A 20,988-nucleotide genomic window follows, 5' to 3' on the forward strand; every position below is an offset into this window, starting at 1 on the left:
TGAGATAGAAGCTGTTTTTCAGTCTCTCGGTCCCAGCTTTGATGCAGCTATACTGACCTCGCCTTCTGGATGATAGGGGGGTGAACAGGCAGTGGCTCGGGTGGTTGTTGTCCTTGATGATCTTTATGGCCTTCCTGTAACATCGGGTGGTGTAGGTGTCCTGGAGGGCAGGTAGTTTGCCCCCGGTGATGCGTTGTGCAGACCTCACTACCCTCTGGAGTGCCTTACGGTTGTGGGCGGAGCAGTTGCCGTACCAGGCGGTGATACAGCCCTCCAGGATGCTCTCGATTGTGCATCTGTAGAAGTTTGTGAGTGCTTTTGGTGACAAGCCAAATTTCTTCAGCCTCCTGAGGTTGAAGAGGCGCTGCTGCGCCTTCTTCACGATGCTGTCTGTGTGGGTGGACCAATACAGTTTGTCTGTGATGTGTATGCCGAGGACCTTAAAACTTACTACCCTCTCCACTACTGTTCCATAGATGTGGATAGGGGGGTGTTCCCTCTGCTGTTTCCTGAAGTCCACAATCATCTCCTTAGTTTTGTTGACGTTGAGTGTGAGGTTATTTTCCTGACACCACACTTCGAGGGCCCTCACCTCCTCCCTGTAGGCCGTCTCGTCGTTGTTGGTAATCAAGCCTACCACTGTTGTGTCGTCCTCAAACTTAATGATTGAGTTGGAGGCGTGTGTGGCCACGCAGTCGTGGGCGAACAGGGAGTACAGGAGAGGGCTCAGAACGCACCCTTGTGGGGCCCCAGTGTTGAGGATCAGCGGGGTGGAGATGTTGTTGCCTACCCTCACCACCTGGGGGCGGCCCGTCAGGAAGTCCAGTACCCAGTTGCACAGGGCGGGGTCGAGACCCAGGGTCTCGAGCTTGATGACGAGCTTGGAGGGTACTATGGTGTTAAATGCCGAGTTGTAGTCGATGAACAGCATTCTCACATAGGTATTCCTCTTGTCCAGATGGGTTAGGGCAGTGTGGTTGAGATTGCATCGTCTGTGGACCTATTTGGGCGGTATGCAAATTGGAGTGGGTCTAGGGTGTCAGGTAGGGTGGAGGTGATATGGTCCTTGACTAGTCTCTCAAAGCACTTCATGATGACGGAAGTGTGTGCTACGGGGCGGTAGTCGTTTAGCTCAGTTACCTTAGCTTTCTTGGGAACAGGAACAATGGTGGCCCTCTTGAAGCATGTGGGAACAGCAGACTGGATAGGGATTGATTGAATATGTCCGTAAACACACCAGCCAGCTGGTCTGCGCATGCTCTGAGGGCGCGGCTGGGGATGCCGTCTGGGCCTGCAGCCTTGCGAGGGTTAACACTTTAAATGTTTTACTCACCTCGGCTGCAGTGAAGGAGAGTCCGCATGTTTTCGTTGCAAGCCGTGTCAGTGGCACTGTATTGTCCTCAAAGCTGGCAAAAACGTTATTTAGTCTGCCTGGGAGCAAGACATCCTGGTCCGTGACGGGGCTGGTTTTCTTTTTGTAATCCGTGATTGACTGTAGACCCTGCCACATACCTCTTGTGTCTGAGCCGTTGAATTGAGATTCTACTTTGTCTCTATACTGACGCTTAGCTTGTTTGATTGCCTTGCGGAGGGAATAGCTACACTGTTTGTATTCGGTCATGTTTCCGGTCACCTTACCCTGATTAAAAGCAGTGGTTCGCACTTTCAGTTTCACGCGAATGCTGCCATCAATCCACGGTTTCTGGTTTGGGAATGTTTTAATCATTGTTATCGATTCGACATCTTCAACGCACGTTCTAATGAACTCGCACACCAAATCAGCGTATTCGTCAATGTTGTTGTCTGACGCAATACGAAACATATCCCAGTCCACGTGATGGAAGCAGTCTTGGAGTGTGGAATCAGATTGGTCGGACCAGCGTTGGACAGACCTCAGCGTGGGAGCTTCTTGTTTTAGTTTCTGTCTGTCGGCAGTGATCAACAAAATGGAGTCTTGGTCAGCTTTTCTGAAAGGAGGGCGGGGCAGGGCCTTATATGCGTCACGGAAGTTAGAATAGCAATGATCCAAGGTTTTGCAAGCCCTGGTTGCGCAATCGATATGCTGATACAATTTAGGGAGTCTTGTTTTCAGATTAGCCTTGTTAATATCCCCAGCTACAATGAATGCAGCCTCAGGATGTATGGATTCCAGTTTGCAAAGAGTCAAATAAAGTTTGTTCAGAGCCATTGATGTGTCTGCTTGGGGGGGAATATATACGGCTGTGATTATAATCAAAGAGAATTCCCTTGGTAGATAATGCGGTCGACATTTGATTGTGAGGAATTCTAAATCAGGTGAACAGAAGGATTTGAGTTCCTGTATGTTTTTGTGATCACACCACGTCTCGTTAGCCATAAGGCATACGCCCCCGCCCCTCTTCTTACCAGAAAGATGTTTGTTTCTGTCGGCGCGATGCGTGGAGAAACCAGCTGGCAGCACCGACTCCGATAGCGTCTCTCCAGTGAGCCATGTTTCCGTGAAGCAAAGAACGTTACAGTCTCTGATGTCCCTCTGGAATGTTACCCTTGCTCGGATTTCATCAACTTTGTTGTCAAGAGACTAGACATTGGCGAGAAGTATACTAGGGAGTGGTGCACGATGTGCCCGTCTCTGGAGTCTGACCAGAAGACCGCTTCGTTTCCTCTTTTACAAAGTCGTTTTTTTGGGTCGCTGGCTGGGATCCATTCCGTTGTCCTGGGTGAAAGGCAAAACACAGGATCCGCTTCGCGAAAGTCATATTCTTGGTCGTACTGATGGTGAGTTGACGCTGCTCTTATATTCAGTAGTTCTTCTCGACTGTATGTAATGAAACCTAAGATGACCTGGGGTACTAATGTAAGAAATAACACTTAAAAAAAAAAAAACTGCATAGTTTCCTAGGAACACGAAGCGAGGTGGCCATCCCTGTCGGTGCCGGAAGTAGGAAAAAAAAAAATAAAATAAATAGATTGTAATGACACATGTGTAAAATACTTTTTGAAGTTTGTACTGATTATGATGAGCTAAGCTAATTCCAGCTGTGTGTGGAGCCATGTTTGTTGACATACAGCGCATTCTGGGTTTCATGTAATCGTCTGTGGGACCAAAGATGGTATAACAAAATTAGGTGAGTAATTCAAACTCATCTCGTCTCCTCTTCTTTGGTTTCTATGGAAAAAACAAACATGACAGCGTGCAGAAACTACCCATCGGCGGTCTACTTTTGATTTCTAGAAAGTGTTTTACTCAATTATTTTGATCAATGGTGAGCTCACACGTGATGTGATTAATTATAAATAGTAATTGCTATTCGCTAATTCATATTGTAGTTTCTGTCAGCCGAGAGTTATACAAATTCGACCGCTTGTGTTATATCAATCTCTCCTGTTAGTGCTAGGACAAATGTAGCCTACATTTTTCCCGGTTTGGATGATTGTGTTATCCTGTAGCTACTTCTGTGAATGTCTGAACATTGCATCCAAAAATAAACTGCTCACATTCTGGGCACAACTTTGTAATGACTGTGTTTGTGCAAAATGTTTCTGAAAAAAAACAGTGTGGCCAGCTCAAATGCTGATTGTTGCATCATACCGAAACTGGACGTTCTAAATAAGCATTCTGATCGTATGCTACAAGGATCACTGTATAATGATCACACCCGTGTTCTGGCACTTTTGAAAAGGTTCAAGGTTTTCTTAACATTCTCTGAACTATTTGATAAATACGACCATGAGGAAACCCGTAAGAAACATTATGATGAAGTATTGAAATTCCCACAGAATAATATTGTTTCTTAATGTTCTCTGAGCTAATTGAGAATATTCCCAACGTTAAACCAGTTGAAGATTTAGAACATTAGCAAAATTGAAATTAAATCATGTTTGCACTTTTAGGAAACGTTCTATGAAAGAAAATAACTTTTTTTTTGTCAAGTTCATTAAATGTGACAATGTTCCGATGCCAAGCAACTACCCTGCACCATTCCCAGAAAGTTGTGGGAATGGTGTTCAGACCATTATGTGCTAGCTGGGAGATCTATCCTGTATGTATTCAATCTCCTGGTCATCTAAGCAAGATGTGCTGTAGTCAGCACTGTCCCTGTCCAAAGGCTGCCTCGGCTTACTAATAAACTGGGGAAATGCCTGATCAGATTTATTTACCAATCAGAAATGGAGGGAGGGAGAGAGTGAGAGAAAGAGCAAGAGAGAAAGAAGGCGTGAGAGAGTAGGCCCACAGGAACAAATAGTGTTAATGCAGAGAGGGCAAGAAACTTAAAAGACCGGAGAGGCCTTTCTATGGTGTTTTCTCAAAGGGGTGGGGGTTTACCCACAGTAGGAGGAGTATCTAATGTTCCTCAGGTAAAGTGAAACTGACAGCCTCTAACGAGACACAGATTAATTAGTGTGCTTTTCACAGTGCAGCCGAGGAGGCAGCCACATTAAACACGAGTAGGAGATCTTAATCAGCAACCTTGACAATGTCAAATTAACACAAGTTGACTGCAATGGGGAAGGATCACAAGCGGTGCACATGAGAGGACTGAGCTTGGGTCAGGAGGTCAACAACACATTGTTCTGTTACACCGGGATGAGCACATATGGAACGCCTGTATCCCAAGCCTAACTTTAAAGGAAAATACCACTCCAAAACAATCATTTGGTATCTGTTTCATTATTCAACTGTTGATAAAGTCCCAAAATGTTTTGGATGTCAGCAATCAAGTTTCCAAGATATAGAACTAATGAAACCAATGCTAAAATATAGTTTTGGAGTAGTATTTTCTTTTCAAGCTTCCATAGCCTAGATCTGTAAAGACATGTGCTTTTGTTCCTTTATCAAAAAGATTTGTGTTTGAGTGGTGTCTGCAGTAATTACACAACAAGAGTCATACACATCAAGACAAGGGCATCTAGGAACTCTGCTGATGTTGAGAGGTAGAAAGGGTGGCGGGGGTGACATGACTGGAGGCTAGCCATCTGTCACATGGGTTTTTGTCTATCCTATCCTCTATTTGACATGCTCATAACTCTAAAGGTCATTACTCGAATGGGCGCCCATTTTCTAGTCCCATTTGAACTATAATGATCCTGTCAGTCTGAGGAAGTTTGTTTAAAATATGATGGTACAACAGGGATAGAGATGAACGCTTCCTCTCCCTGACGGCACGGAGACATAAGGGATATATCCTCATTCTACTATCTGTGGCTTTCCTTCAAAGGGGAGCCGCACAATCTACAATCAGTCCACATCCAATCTGCCACCACTATCCATTTCTCTGGCTTGGTGTACGAGTACAGAGGAAAATATTCAACCTTAGAATGACCTTAATGGAAAGAGGAGACTGAGGCCTTTTAATCATCATCCACAGTTCACAAGGCCAGCAACGGGATACAAACGCTAATTCCCATAGAAATCAAAGATAATTATCCTGTTAAGGCTCGGGACAATTACTGCCCCCTTTGGATGAATTGCGTGCCCATAGTAAACTGAAAATAAAATCTGTCCAAAATTGCTAATATATGCATATAATAATTATTATTGAATAGAAAACACTCTAAAGCTTCTAAAACCGTTTGAATTATGTCTGTAAGTATAGCAGAACTCACAGGGCAGCCAATCTCCCAAACTAGTTTTGTCATCCAGAAAGTTGTGGCAACTTTGACATCATCGCCCCCACCCTTCCCAACCAGGGATCTGGGAACAGTTTCTATGTCTTCCGCGAGATGTCCTTTATCAGTAGAGCGTTTAATTGTGCAAATCCCGCAAGCTTTGACCCTTTGGTAGGCAAAATAGTGAGTGTCTCGAGAAAATACATGCGCTTTCGGCACGCGTTGGGCACAGAGCTCCCTTTGTTCCAACTTGCATGAGAAGAAGTCAGATTGTCCGGTTGAATTGAGAATTGTTTTGTACGTTAATAACATCCTAAAGCTTGATTCTGCACTTAGTTTGACCAGTTTAGTCAACATATAATATGTAATTTTGAAGTTTTGATGCGCAACTGTTCGGGACCAGAAGTCATTTTGGATGCATTTCAGCTGGAACTTGTCGCATATTCTAATACAAAGACACACGACTTGAAACCAAACGATGTATTGGGTAAGTATGACTCCTTCCACTACATTCTGATCGAAGACCATCAAAGGTAAGGGAATATTTATGTTGTATTTTTGTGTTTATGTTGACTCCAACATAGCGGAGAAATATTGCTTATGCCTGAGCGCCGTCTCAGATTATTGAATAGTGAATGATTTCTGTAACGTTAAAAATAAATGTGACAAAGCGATTGCATTAAGAAGCAGTGTATCTTTCTAACTATATGAAGAACATGTATATTTAGTCAAAGTTTATGATGTGTATTGCTGTTATCTGGCGTTATCTGGCGGAGCTATCTATAATTTCTCCTGACATTTTTTAGCATTTTCTGAACATGGCGTCAATGTAAACGGAGATTTGTGGATATAAATTGCATATTATTGAAAAAAACATAAATGTACTGTGAAAAATGTCCAATTACTGTCATCTGATGAAGATTTTCAAAAGGTTAGTGAATTATTTTTCTTTTAATCCTGTGTTTGTGATTGCATCTTTTGTTCGACAAAATGGCTACATATCGTCTGTGTCTTTGTGGTGGTTTGACATACATATGTGCTATGTTTTTGCCGTAAAACATTTTAGAAATCTGACTCGCTGGGTAGATGAACAAGGTGTTTATCTTTCATTTGAGCTATTGGACTTGTTAATGTGTGGAGGTTAAATATTTCATATTTCTAAGAATATTTTTGAATTCTGTGCAGCACTTTTTGAGTTGAGCGGGGGGGTGCACACGATAAACAACACTCCCACCTGTATATCCAGTCAAAACAAACCACCAGAGTCCCTATACGCCAGACACACAACATTTAGGGTCTATACACAACACAAGAGCCTATTCTAAACACACAGCTGAGTTCCATAGAATCAATGGGTTTCCAAAACACTGTGTCAAAACAAAAGCAGTAATATCAACATCAGGGCCGTGAGAGCAGCGCTTAATCACACAGGCATATAAGACTCGTACATTTTGCACTGTGCTAAAACACCCGGTCCAAAGACACATTGCCCTCGGTCTCCTCGGAGGGGCCACCAAGAAAAATCTATAGTTTCCCGCAGTCACATCCTCAGAGCTGCTGAGAGGAGAGACCATTCAACACAGCACCAGGCATCAGAGGCCAGATATAATCACATCTGACACCTGGGTGTGCACGTGTGTGTGTTTAGCGTAAATGAGAGTAAGTGTGGTGTATATTATAGTGTGTGTGTGTACTGTTTGTGTCTCTGTGTGTGCGAATGCATACCAGTGTTTGCTGATATGTGTCCGAATAGACTCTGGTCACGACCGATCTCGTCCTCAGTCACAACAGCTTTTCAGCAAACAGATACAAAAGACACTTGGGAGAAAATTATTAATTGTTTAAAAAAAACTAACTAATGAAATACATTCCTGTGCTCTAGAAAGCAAACAGAACGCACCTGGACTAGACTGGACAGGATAACCCACAGAAATAGAATATACCGTGCATTCAGAAAGTATTCAGACCCCTTCCCTTTTTCCACATTTTGTTACGTTACAGCCTTATTCTAAAATGTATTAAATTGTTTGTTTCCCTCATTAATCTACACACAATACACCATCATTACAAAGCGAAAACAGGTTTCTAGAAATGTTTGCTAATTTATAAAAATTAAAACAAATACCTTATTTACATAAGTATTCAGACACTTTGCTATGCGACTCAAAATTGAGCTCAGGTGCATCCTGTTACCATTGATCATCCATGAGATGTTTCTACAACTTGATTGGAGTCCACCTGTGGTACATTCAATTGATTGGTCATGATTTGGAAAGGCACATACCTGTTTATATAAGGTCTCACAGTTGACAGTGCATGTCAGAGCAAAACCCAAGCCATGGGGTCAAGTAATTGTCCATAGAGCTCAGAGAATGGATTGTGTCAAGACACAGATCTGGGGAATGATACCAAAACATTTCTGCAGCATTGAAGGTCCCCAAGAACACAGTGGCCTCCATCATTCTTAAATGGAATACGTTTGGAACCTCCAAGACTATTCCCAGAGCTGGCTGCCCGGTCAAACTGAACAATTGGGTGAGAAGGGCCTTGGTCAGGGAGTCGACCAAGAACCTGATGGTCACTCTGACAGAGCTCTGTGGAGATGTGAGAACCTTCCAGAAGGACAACCATCTCTGTAGAACTCCATCAATCAGGCCTTTATGTTAGAGTGGCCAGATAGAAGCCACTCCTCAGTAAAAAGGCACATGACAGCCCACTTGGAGTTTGCCAAAAGGTACCTAAAGAACTCTTAGACCATAAGAAACAAAATTCTCTGGTCTGATGAAACCAAGATTGAACTCTTTGGCCTGAATGCCAAGTGTTACGTCTTGAGGAAACCTGGCACCATCCCTACGGTGAAGCATGCTGGTGGCAACATCATGCTGTGGGGATGTTTTTCAGCAGCAGTGACTGGGAGATTAGTCAGGATCGAGGGAAAGATGAACGGAGCAAAGTACAGAGAGATCCTTGATGAAAACCTGCTTCAGAGTGAGTGCTCAGGACCTCAGACTGGAGTGAAGGATGGCCTTCCAACAGAACAACGACCATAAGCACAGAGCCAAGACCACGCAGGAGTGGCTTCAGGTCTCTGAATGTCCTTGAGTGGCCCCGCCAGAGCTCCCCATCCAACCTGACAGAGCTTGAGAGGATCTGCAGGTGTACCAAGCTTGTACCGTCATACCCAAGAAGACTCGAGGCTGTAATCGCTACCAAAGGTGCTTCAACAAAGTACTAAGTAAAGGGTCTGAATAGGTGATATGTTTTTATTCATTTGCAAAAATGTTGAAAAACCTCTTTTTGTTTTGTCAGTACGGGGTATTGTGTGTAGATTGATGAGGGGAAAAAAGGCTAGGAGAGGAAGTGAGCCTGGATGGTGCCACATTGTGTGGTGAGGTTGACGGTGAGGAGGGCCCCATGGAGGAGGGCTGGGGGATTACCATAATCACACCGGCAGCCAATGAGCCAGCTGCACTGCGCCAAGGTCACCCTGCCTGCCTCCTCAATGCACAATCACACTACCCCACCGCCAAGAGACTACATCAGAGGGGCTTACAGCCATAGAACCGCACACAAGGCAGGGGCTTTATGCAACACCAGGATCTATACACAATACAGGGCTCCATGGCTAATATTAAAGGGTTACATGCACTCAAACAGAACTCAGTTCATACAGGCTATACTGCTAATGTACTGGGTAGTGTTAGTGACAACTGAGCCCACACAACACCATTAATGCATTCAAAGAACCAAAAGAACAAGAAGTATAATGAAGCAAGTGACTCAACTGGCTGAAGCAAAGCCAAATTGACAAGTACATAAGCTAGAAGAGTGGTTCATGTTTCCTCCATCTCTCACTCTCTATCTATCTTTCTCTCTTCCTCCCTCAGGGCCACAGTGAATAATAAATATCCTTCCACCAGGAGTCAGAGCCTGAGTTAGGGTCAGGGTGTTAGAGTCACCTCTCCCTGGCACCTGAGGTGATTTATCTAGCCTTGTGTTCTCTGCACCCTCTTCTGTCCTCCTCTAACACCCCCCCTTCTACTTTCCTCTGCTCTCATTCTCTCTTTCCCTATAGGCTGGCTCAAAGTTGTTCTACATGGCACAGCATGAAGGGAAAATAACTGTCAACTTGTTGTCTGATCGGACCCCTCTACTCCATCACAGCCATACCAGATATTCACGATGGCACGCATTCAAATCAACTTCCTGGGAAGAGATTAAAGAGGGTAGAGGACTCTAACATTTTATTCAGATAAAAATATCTAAAATACAAAGTATAACTAATCCATCTCACATAACGGTGCATCAAATTCCCATGTCTTAAAATTCCCATTAGAGAAATACAATGTGGACTCCTTAATACAGATTTATTGGGTCTCCGCGACCTGATGAAACCGAGACAAATGTAAAAAGACTTGCCTACCTACAGCATTCCCTTGACTGGGACTGCAGTGAAACACTCACACCTCCTGGGCTTACAAAACAAGTGATCATTTTTTATTAAAAAAAATACAAGGCAATTAAAAAAAATATTATAGCCATTTCACCAAAACCGAGGAACAGAGATAACAAAAAATCGATTTAGCCCAGTCTCAGGTCTGAATCATTCTTACAGGCTTTATTTTTTATCACATTGACAACTTGATGACCAACTGAATGCTCCTGAATCGATCCCATTAAGAGAGATCTCAATGATGGACTGACACCATTATTAGAATTGAGAATCAGCATCAGCGCAAAGCCATCCATATTTCTTATTCTTGTTTGAATTAATGTCTTGATATGGGAGCAACAGTATGGATTTTTTCACATATCTTCACAGGTTTTGGGGGTTTACAGTGGGATACAGTAGCAGTACACAATGACTGAAACTGACTAGGGTCCCTATAAGCCTACAGGATCAACTGCTTTTCAGTCAACACCCACACACTAATGCAAGTATAAGCATATCTACACTTGCAAATACTAGGTCATGTCCAGTAACCGACTATTACATTAATGAATTCATGAACACTGAAAATCAGCACCACGCAGAGCAGCTCATGACCTAGCTAGGATTCCTCATCCTCCACATTATGTCACGAAGAACTGATGGTATAGTTACTCAAAAACCAGAAAATAACTACTATGCATAGGTCGGAGATGTCTACTGTGTATAATCTAATCCCTTTAACTCGAGATGTAATGTCGAAGCACAACTAAACCCGGTGAGCTCTACTGTTTTACAAGAACAAATAAATCCTGACATGATTGAACAGAACATGAATATTAACATGAGATAGACAAAGGCTACAGAATGGGAAGAGAAATAAAAAAGTTATCCCAAGTCATCTTATTCCCTGGGAAATGTTTATTAACCTGGTACAACCATCCAGAAGTCTTGCAAGATTACATTCTGTTTTGCTAGAACAACGGTAAGTCTAGCACAGCGGTAATCAGTCTGGTAACACAAGGCTTACGTCGTCCACGAACAATCAGACAGGAGATTTCTGGGAAACAGACACGGTCGTTCTCACCGAGCTATGCAGTAACTTTACAAGGGCAGACATACATACTTTACAAATACATACATACATACATTCGGACAGACCCCCCCCCTCACTCACACACACACACACACACACACACACACACACACACACACACACACACACACACACACACACACACACACACACACACACACACACACACACACACACACACACACACACACACACACACACACACTTGGAATAAACCATATAAAGCACAGTAGAGAATTTATTGTTACGATTGCTCACAATATGTTAATGGAGGTTGCTACTCGGCCTTAACTCAAACAGACAATTAATTCCAACAGCATAACGCTATAAACCTTGCTATATGGCGTTTGGCATTAAATGAGCCACACTAAAACTCCAGTGGAAGAGTCAGCACCACTTGCTCACTTACTTGTCCCCCCTCTTTTCCTCTGTTTTATGTCTGCCTGTTCTTTTCATGTAAAACTGTTAGCTGAAGGCAGGAGGGCTCGGGGATCCGGGTCTTTATTACTCTCCCACTGTGCCTAGAGCCAGGGCGTTTGGCCCCACTGACCTTGCACCTGGACGTGAATCCTCGGTCTCTCATAACTCCCTTTATTACGTGTGCCTCATCATTAGCTGCCCTAAAACCCTGCCTGAACCTGTGAGTTTGACCCCCGGCTGTGTCTGTAGACCCCAAGCTCCCCAGGCGCTGATCTACCTGCTTGAAAACAGATCTTCCTCTGCTTTTCCTCCTACTTCAGTTTTGTCTGCACTTAGGCTAATACCCGAAGAGAGGAGGCCTAAAATCCTCTGCTTCACTTTTCTTTTTCCGCCTTTCTCCGATTATTTGTTAAATTTATTTTATTTCACCTTTATTGTACCAGGTAGGCAAGTTAAGAACAAGTTCTCATTTATAACTGCGACCTGGCCCAGGTCTGTCATCATCACAAAAATAAATAAAAGCATGAGCATGTACTGTGTGTGTGTGTTTGTGTGGGCAGTATCACGTGCAGGTGTGTGTAAATTTCAGGGAGCACGAGGATTTGAACGACATTTACACCATCTTATGCTAGGAGGGAAATAAGGGTAGTGAAATAATCAATGTTTTTAGTAGACAATAGAAAAACAGTACAAAATGAATGAATATCGCTCAATTGGAATTAGGCTTCAGCTTCTGATACAAGTACAAGTCAGAGAGAAAGTGATTTACAACGCCAGAAAACAAAATCATGCAGAGTGGACATAAAAGAGATACAGTACTAGGAAACAAGGGTTTTACGCGTCAGAAGGCCGGCATCTCGGAGTCGCCTCTTCACGGTTGAAGTTGAGACTGGTATTTTGCGGGTACTATTTAATGAAGCCAGTTGAGGACTTGTGAGGCGTCTGTTTCTCAAAATAGACACGCTAATGTACATGTCCTCTTAATCAGTTGTGCATCGGTGCCTCCCACTCCGCTTTCTATTCTACTTAGAGCCAGTTTGCTCTGTTCTGTGAAGGGAGTAGTACACAGCGTTGAACGAGATCTTCAGTTTCTTGGCAATTTCTCGCATGGAATAGACTTAATTTCTCAGAACAAGAATAGACTGACGAGTTTCAGAACAAAGTTATTTGATTCTGGACATTTTGAGCCTGTAATCGAACCCACAAATTCTGATGCTCCAGATACTCAACTAGTCTAAAGAAGGCCAGTTTTATTGCTTGTTTAATCAGAACAACAGTTTTCAGCTGTGCTAACAATTGCAAAAAAAATGTTAATGATCATTTAGCCTTTTAAAATGATAAACTTGGATTAGCTAACACAATGTGCCATTGGACATAGGATGGATGGTTGCTGACAATGGGTCTCTGTACACCTACGCAGGTATTCCATAAGAAATCAGCCATTTCCAGCTAGAATAGTCTTTTTCAACATTAACCATGTCTACACTGTATTTCTGATCAATTTTATGTTATTTTAAATGGACAAAAATGTGCTTTTCTTTCAAAAACAAGGACATTTCTAAGAGGGCCAACGTACCAGCCATGTGGAACAGACTAACACACCAAGGAACTTAAATATTACTACACCAACAGATTCATATACTAAAACACCAAAGCACCAAGATACAGTACAATCAGCACTAAAATACAGGGTTACTAACACAATTAACAACAATACTATCACATCAACCAACGTTGCTAATACACTGACACTCACCTGCCACAACACCGGCCATGTACAGCAGACTGATGCGTAGGATGCCGTGGACCATCTCCAAGGGAACTCCGATCATCAGCTGGAGCAGAGCGTTGAACCCCAGCTGCTCCAACCTGAGAGACGCAGTGAACAGTAGGATGATTCTGGTCTCAATAACAGATTAATTATGCATATAATTTTAATCAGCTCCTTTAGTCTAGACACTTCATCAATGTTAACTACAGTAGTCATCTATCACCGTCAATCCTATCTAATGCATTATCGGTCAATGCCTTCCAGTATCAATTAATGTTGCTTCACACTGAGTGTGTGTGTGTGTGTGTGTGTGTGTGTGTGTGTGTGTGTGTGTGTGTGTGTGTGTGTGTGTGTGTGTGTGTGTATACAGTAGGTGCACGTGTGTATGTGAATCAGGTGGGGTGGTCTCTTACCCAACGTGCATGAACATGTAGCTGAAGAAGCGCCAGACCTGGTGGCGGTGTCTGGGGTGGTACACCAGGGGGCTCTTCATGAAGTCTGGCTGGTATGTCTGCAGCACCCACTTATTCAGCATGATGCCATAACACATGAACACGATGATCTGACGGGAGAGATGACACACGCCGGTTCACACCCACGTCTCTTCATTCAGACACTCATTGATATCATATAATACAGATTTCTGTTATGAGAGCCAAGAAATTGCAGTGCCAAAACATATTGTGATTTTGCTAATAAATGCCATGAATGTTGTCTTTTTTCGAACGCCGTATGCCTTGCGTCGGTTGGTGACTTCCATTGGCACCAACAAGAGATGCAAATACAGAGAGACACAGAGCTGGACCGATTCCATTTGCTCCTTTCATAAATCATTATCTCCATGAAATGTAATGAAAGGAAATAGTAATTATCATAGCCTCATTGTCATTTCAGACCATTCACCGCCATTGTGAAGCATTTAGATATAAACGTAGTGTTGGTCCCATGTTTCATGAGCTGAAGTAAAAGATTCCAGAAATGTTCCATATGCAAAAAAGCTTATTTCTCTCAAATTTTGTGCACAAATTTGTTTAGATCCCTGTCAGTGAGAATTTCTCCCTTGCCAAGATTTTAGATTTTTGTTGTTGTTGAATTTAACCTTTATTTAACTAGGCAAGTTAGTTAGGAACAAATTACGATGCTGGACCAGTTGTACGCCACCCTATGGGACTCCCAATCACCGCCGGATGTGATACAGCCTGCGCCACTAGGGAGCCCTAATCATCCACCTGACAGGTGTGGCATAAACCGCCTCCAACGTCGTTTTAGAGAATTTGTTAGTACGTCCAATGACGTTGGAGGCGGCTTATGGTAGAGAAATTATCATAAAATTCTCTGGCAACAGCTCTGGTGGATATTCCTGCAGTCAGCATGCAAATTGCACGCTCCCTCAAAACTGGGGACATCTGGGGTATTGTGTTGTGACAAAACTGCACATTTTAGAGTGGCCTTTTATTGCCCCCCAGCACAAGGTGCACCTGTGTAATGATCATGTTGTTTTATCAGTTTCTTGATACGCCACACCTGTCAAGTGGATGGATTATCTTGGCAAATGAGAAATACACACTAACAGGGATGTAAACTAATTTGCGCACAAAATGAGAGAAATAAGCTTTTTCTGCTTTTGGAAAATGTTTTATTTCAGTTCATGAAACATGAGCCCAAGACTTTACATGTTGCATTTATATTTTTGTTAAGTATATTTCAATTGACTGATTTCCTAATATGAACTGTAACTCAGTAAAAATATTTGAAATTGTTGCATGTTGCATTTATATTTTAGTTCAGTGTAAGAGCACTTCATTCGCTTTCTTCAGAATGGCAGTGAGTTAGAACAGAAAGTGCTGTTGCTTCGCTGAGGAGCAGCAGGTTTTATAGCATTGCCTGTTCAAGCCAAGGCCTCTGGGGCTAAAGCTGTCTGGTGGTTATTTTCTTTCCTCTCACTAAATTGTTCCAATAATGTCAATGACTTGGCCAGAGACTAGTCCACTGGCTTGGTTTCCCAGTTCTACATTCAATCATGAAATTCAATCATGAAAGCCAATACAGTGTCGCCTTCGAGGACAGGCATCGATTGCACCTCCTTAACCATTGTTTACCAAATAGTTGGTCACATATGACAAAGCTAAAGACTTTTTATGCCATAAACATCGTTCTGAAGGGTCTTCTTTCTCTCTTCCTTCTCACCTGGACAATGGTAATGATGGCCATGAATATGGGCGGGGGACAAAGGCGGTTCTGGTGGAAGTACCAGCGCCGGTCTGTCTCGCAGGGCAGGATCTCATAGGCCACGTAGCGCACAAAGCGCTTGTACACACCAAGGCCCGTCTCATCCAATAGGATCTCTCGCTGCAGCGTACGGCGGCCATTGGCGATGGCCCGTCGGAAACTGCTGGAACGCTTGCTGCTCATCTGAAGAGAAGGGCGGGAGATGGATGACATATAGAAAAAGAAAGGAGAAAGAGAGAGAACGAGAACAAAGTTAGTATTCCTTTGACTGACAGAGTGAAGAAATATAGCACTTTATAGATGAACTGGCATGCTAAATGCCTGCAACAGCTTTTAGAAGTTGACTTTTCAACTGCACTCAACTTAAAACAGAGGGCGGGGGGGGGGAATGCGGTGGGGAGACCGGTGACAGCCTTCTGTTATCATTGAGACTCCAGGTTTGCTTAGTGAGCAGGAACGGCACAGGCAGGGCTAGCATGACTTGATACATGGAATCCCTGATGTCTGCTGCTTTAGTAGGACGTCTTGATGAAACTCCCTGGTGCAACCACAACTGACAAGGATAAGGGACAGATTGTACAATGAATCTGGAAGAAAATGAACTTTCTCATATGATGACAATACATCTGAAAGGTCCTACAAGGGAAGGAGATAAGAACATCACATCTCAGCGTATATGGATCTGTGCATGCCTATGCCATAGAGAGAATGATGCTTAAATCCAAGATGATACATAGACAATATGTCAAGCCATATTCATACTGTATCTATTTATACTGCAACAGTCGTCAGAGTGCCCACAGACCCCACCAAGGAGGCCGCTCAAGCAAACCAACCATATTTCATTAGGTGCTGTTGTGTGCAGGCTCATTACATCCGGACACTGTGGGGAGCATAATAATGAAAGTAATATCGGGTGTAATATCTACATGGTGCTAATGAAAGAAACAAAACAAGGAGACAAATAAATATAGAAACAAAGAAATCACATACAAATGAGTCCTAGTCGTCTGAGGCTATTAACCTTTTTATTTTATTTTTTAGGAATAACAGAAATATATAGTTAGTCTGTAGAGCGGTAGTGGATTGTGGTGAAGTATAGTCGAGTGGGATGCCGTGAGACACATATTAGGTAATTATGATGCCAGGGTTGAACAATGAACGAGTGTGGGCCTGTGGCACACCGATAAGCAGCGTGAAGACGAGAGGGGCCGCCGGCCCTCCCGTGGCTGCACTACCGCATATTTTAGCATGTAGATCAGGCCCAGGAAATGCAATTATAGTGTACATGCTTTAGGAGGGAGAGGAACGCACATTCGGAAGGAAGGAAAGGAAAATGATATGCCCTCGTGGATCTACTAGCTCCGGGGAAGCACAACTGCGGAGGTGAATGGTTTCCACCTGTCTTTACCAATGTCTTCAAGAGACTGAATAGGAGAAAAGGAGGTTGGGGGATGTATACACAAATAAAAAATGTTCTTCTCTGTGAGCCTTCTTCTCTAAACGATGCCTGCGTTTCCAGTGTTTAAACCAACATTTTTTTTATCCGAAAACACCTACTGCTTTTCCTCTTAGCGATTTGTTTCTTCTCCCTCTCTGAGATTTGTGCTCCTGAACGTTCCCGGGAGACGTTTCCAATTAGACACACTTGTCATTCTGCCTTGCCTTCTCCTCTGACATGTGGGACTGCCACTTCTAAAGTGAGCATTAAGTGGCCTTTGAAGTTTGAGACAGGGAGGCAGACAATAAGGCATGTTAATACGAGAGCTGACGACTTGACTGGTGAGCCCTGACAAACACAGCAGGAGCATTCTAGCAGGGTGTGCTAGTATCACATCCCATTGCATCACTACTCCGTACTCAGGAGAACCTCAGACTCTGGCATCAACAAGGTCCGCAGCTAAAATTCCCCTGACAAGAAGCAAGATGATGTCTGCCAGGGACAATAATTGACATTAAAGGCTAAGGATGGAGCTGAAGATAGAATTCCCTTTAAGGGAGACCAGAATGGACTAATTGACATCCGGTGTGTGTGTGTCCGTTTGTGTGTATTTCGAACAGCAGGATGCTCACACTCCCCTCCTTGTGAACAGTGTGGGCTTACAGTACATACTGGTCTCAGCTCAGCTCCAGCCTCTGTTCTTCATGATGACTTAATTAGTTCTGGTGTTTTCTCAATAGTGTACAGTCGTGGCCAAAGGTTGAGAATGACACAAATAGTAATTTTCACAACGTCTGCTGCCTCAGTTCGAATGATGGCAATTTGCATATACTCCAGAACATCATGAAGAGAGATCAGATGAATTGCAATTAATTGCCAAGTCACTCTTTGCCATGCAAATGACCGAATCCCCCAAAAACATTTCCACTGCATTTCAGCCCTGGCACAAAAGGGCCAGCTGACATCATGTCAGTGATTCTATCATTAACAAAGGTGAGTGCGTTGACAAGGACAAGGCTGGAGATCACTCTGTCATTATGATTGACTTCGAATAACAGACTGGAAGCTTCAAAAGGAGGGTGGTGCTTGGAGTCATTGTTCTTCCTTTGTCAACCATGGTTACCTGCAAGGAAACACGTGCTGTCATCATTGCTTTGCACAAAAAGGGCTTCACAGGCAAGGATATTGCTGCCAGTAAGATTGCACCTAAATCAACCAGTTATCGGATCATCAAGAACTTCAAGGAGAGCGGTTCAATTGTTGTGAAGAAGGCTTCAGGGTGCCCAAGAATGTCCAGCAAGTGCCAGGACCGTCTCCTAAACTTGATTCAGCTGAGGGATCTGGGCACCACCAGTACAGAGCTTGCTCAGAACTAGCAGCAGGCAGGTGTGAGTGCATCTGCACGCACAGTGAGGCGAAGACTTTTGGAAGAGGGCCTGGTGTCAAGAAGGGCAGCAAAGAAGCCACTTCTCTCCAGGAAAAACATCAGGGACAGACTGATATTCCACAAAAGGTACAGGGATTGGACTGCTGAGGACTGGGGTAAAGTAATGTTTTGATGAATCCCCTTTCCGATTGTTTGGGGCATCCAGAAAAAAGCTTGTCCGGAGAAGACAAGGTGAGCGTTACCATCAGTCCTGTGTCATGTCAACAGAAAAGCATCCTGAGACCATTCATGTGTGGGGTTGCTTCTCAGCCAAGGGAGTGGGCTCACTCACAATTTTGCCTAAGAACACAGCCATGAATAAAGAATAGTACCAACACATCCTCCGAGAGCAACTTCTTCCAACCATCCAGGAACAGTTTGGTGACGAACAAAACCTTTTCCAGCATGATGGAGCACCTTGCCATAAGGTAAAATGATAACTAAGTGGCTCGGGGAACCAAACATCGATATTTTGTGTCCATGGCCAGGAAACTCCCCAGACATTAATCCCATCAAAAACCCACAAATTCTGACAAATTCCAAGCATTGATTATGCAAGAATGGGCTGCCATCAGTCAGGATGTGGCCCAGAAGTTAATTGACAGCATGCCAGGGCGGATTGTAGAGGTCTTGAAAATGAATGCTCAACACTGCAAATATTGACTCTTTGCATCAACTTCATGTAATTGTCAATAAAAGCCTTTGACACTTATAAAATGCTTGTAATTATACTTCAGTATTCCATAGTAATATCTGACAAAAATATCTAAAGACAATGAAGCAGCAAACTTTGTGGAAATTAATATTTGTGCCATTCTCAACACCTTTGGCCACGACTGTACTTATCGAATATAGTTTGAATATATAATAACAAAGATGATATTTGTTCCTGACACGGTATTGTGTAGAGACGGACCAAGGCGCAGCGTGCTCTGAGTTCCACATCTTTATTTTTGTGAAAATTACAAAAAACAAAAGGAAACAAACAATGAACCATAACATAAGAGGTGCTACATGCACTAACTCAAAAACAAGATTCCACAAACACCCAGTGGGGAAATGGCTGCCGAAATATGATCCCCAATCAAAGACAACGATAAACAGCTGCCTCTGATTGGGAACCATACCAGGCCAACATAGACATAAAACAACCTAGATAACCCACCCTAGTCACACCCTGACCTAACCAACATAAAGAATAAAAGGCTCTCTATGGTCAGGGCGTGACAGTTCCATAGTTTTCCTTATATAGATGTATATTAGGAGGTATTGAGTTTTGTATCGAGTTTGGTATCAAGTCATTCTAAATGATTCAGACGAGCCATTCCACTACATTTCCAAAATTGGTCATGATAGTTTCCAAACAAAGTTTGATAAATTTAGCTAATCTCATTTATTTATTTAATAGCTGATTGGGAGAGCATCAGCCCTCGCTCTCTTACACACAGAGCCCTCCAGGCATAGAGTCAGAGAGTCCTGCTGCTAAACAATTGCTAGCTCAATTAATAAATCATTCAATTAATGTTACTAAATGATTTACCAAATCAAATCACATTTTATTTGTCACATGCACCAAATACAACAGGTCTAAACCGTACCGTGAAATGATCAATTACAATCCCTTAACTAACAATGCAGTTCAAGAAATAGAGTTAAGAAAATATTTACTAAATAAACTAAAGTAAAAAAAAAATAGAATCAAAAAGTAATACAAGAAAATAACATAACAATAATGAGGCTACATACAGGGGGTACTGGTACAGAGTCAATGTGCGGGGGTACAGGTTAGTCAAGGTAATATGTAAAGTGACTATGCACATCGATAATAAACAGCGAGTAGCAGCAGTGTAAAGACAAATGCTTGGGGGTCAAAACAATTGTTAGGAGGGGACTAAGCAGGAACCCTGAGTGGCCCCAGGGTTGAGGATCAGCGTGGCAGATGTGTTGTTGCCTACCCTTACCACCTGGGGCCAGCAAGTCTGGAAGTCCAGGATCCAGTTGCAGAGGGAGGTATTTAGTCCCCGGGTCCTTAGCATAGTGATGAGCTTTATGAGCACTATGGTGTTGAACGCTGAGCTGTAGTCAATTAACAGCATTCTCACATAGGTGTTCCTTTTGACCAGGTGGGAAAGGGCAGTGTGAAGTGCGGGTGCGATTGAGATTGCGTCATCTGTGGATCTGTTGGGGCAGTATGCGAATTGGAGGGGGTCTAGGGTTTCTGGCATGATGGTGTTGATGTGAGCCATGACCAGCCTTTCAAAGCACTTCATGGCTACAGATGTGAGTGCTACGGGGCGGAATTCATTTAGGAAGGTTACCTTCGCTTTCTTGGGCATAGGGACTATGGTGGTCTGTTTGAAACATATAGGTATTACAGACTTGATCAGGGAGAGGTTGAAAATGTCAGTGAAGACACTTGCCAGTTGGTCCGCGCATGCTTTGAGTACACATCCTGGTAATCCATCTGGCCCTGCTGTTTTGTGAATGTGTGAATGATTGAAGGTCTTGCTCAGCTGGTGCTGTCATGCATGCTTCAGTGTTGCTTGCCTTAAAGCGAGCATAAAAAGCATTTAGCTCGTCTGGTAGG

At 43.2% G+C, this 20,988-nt stretch overlaps 1 protein-coding gene across 1 annotated transcript in view; it reads right to left on the reverse strand.

Annotated features, from left to right (window-relative positions):
• Positions 1-20,988, reverse strand: part of LOC135523985 (rhomboid-related protein 1-like) — a 64,207-nt gene that overhangs the window by 24,021 nt on the left and 19,198 nt on the right. The window contains exons 3-5 of the mRNA XM_064951057.1: positions 15,493-15,717; positions 13,719-13,867; positions 13,291-13,403 (exon numbers count right to left, since the gene is read on the reverse strand). Of these exons, the coding sequence (XP_064807129.1) occupies positions 13,291-13,403; positions 13,719-13,867; positions 15,493-15,717 (487 nt within the window). The remainder of the gene's footprint in view (positions 1-13,290; positions 13,404-13,718; positions 13,868-15,492; positions 15,718-20,988) is intronic.

The sequence above is a fragment of the Oncorhynchus masou genome, chromosome 31 (assembly GCF_036934945.1).
Source record: "Oncorhynchus masou masou isolate Uvic2021 chromosome 31, UVic_Omas_1.1, whole genome shotgun sequence".
Lineage (NCBI taxonomy): Eukaryota > Metazoa > Chordata > Actinopteri > Salmoniformes > Salmonidae > Oncorhynchus > Oncorhynchus masou.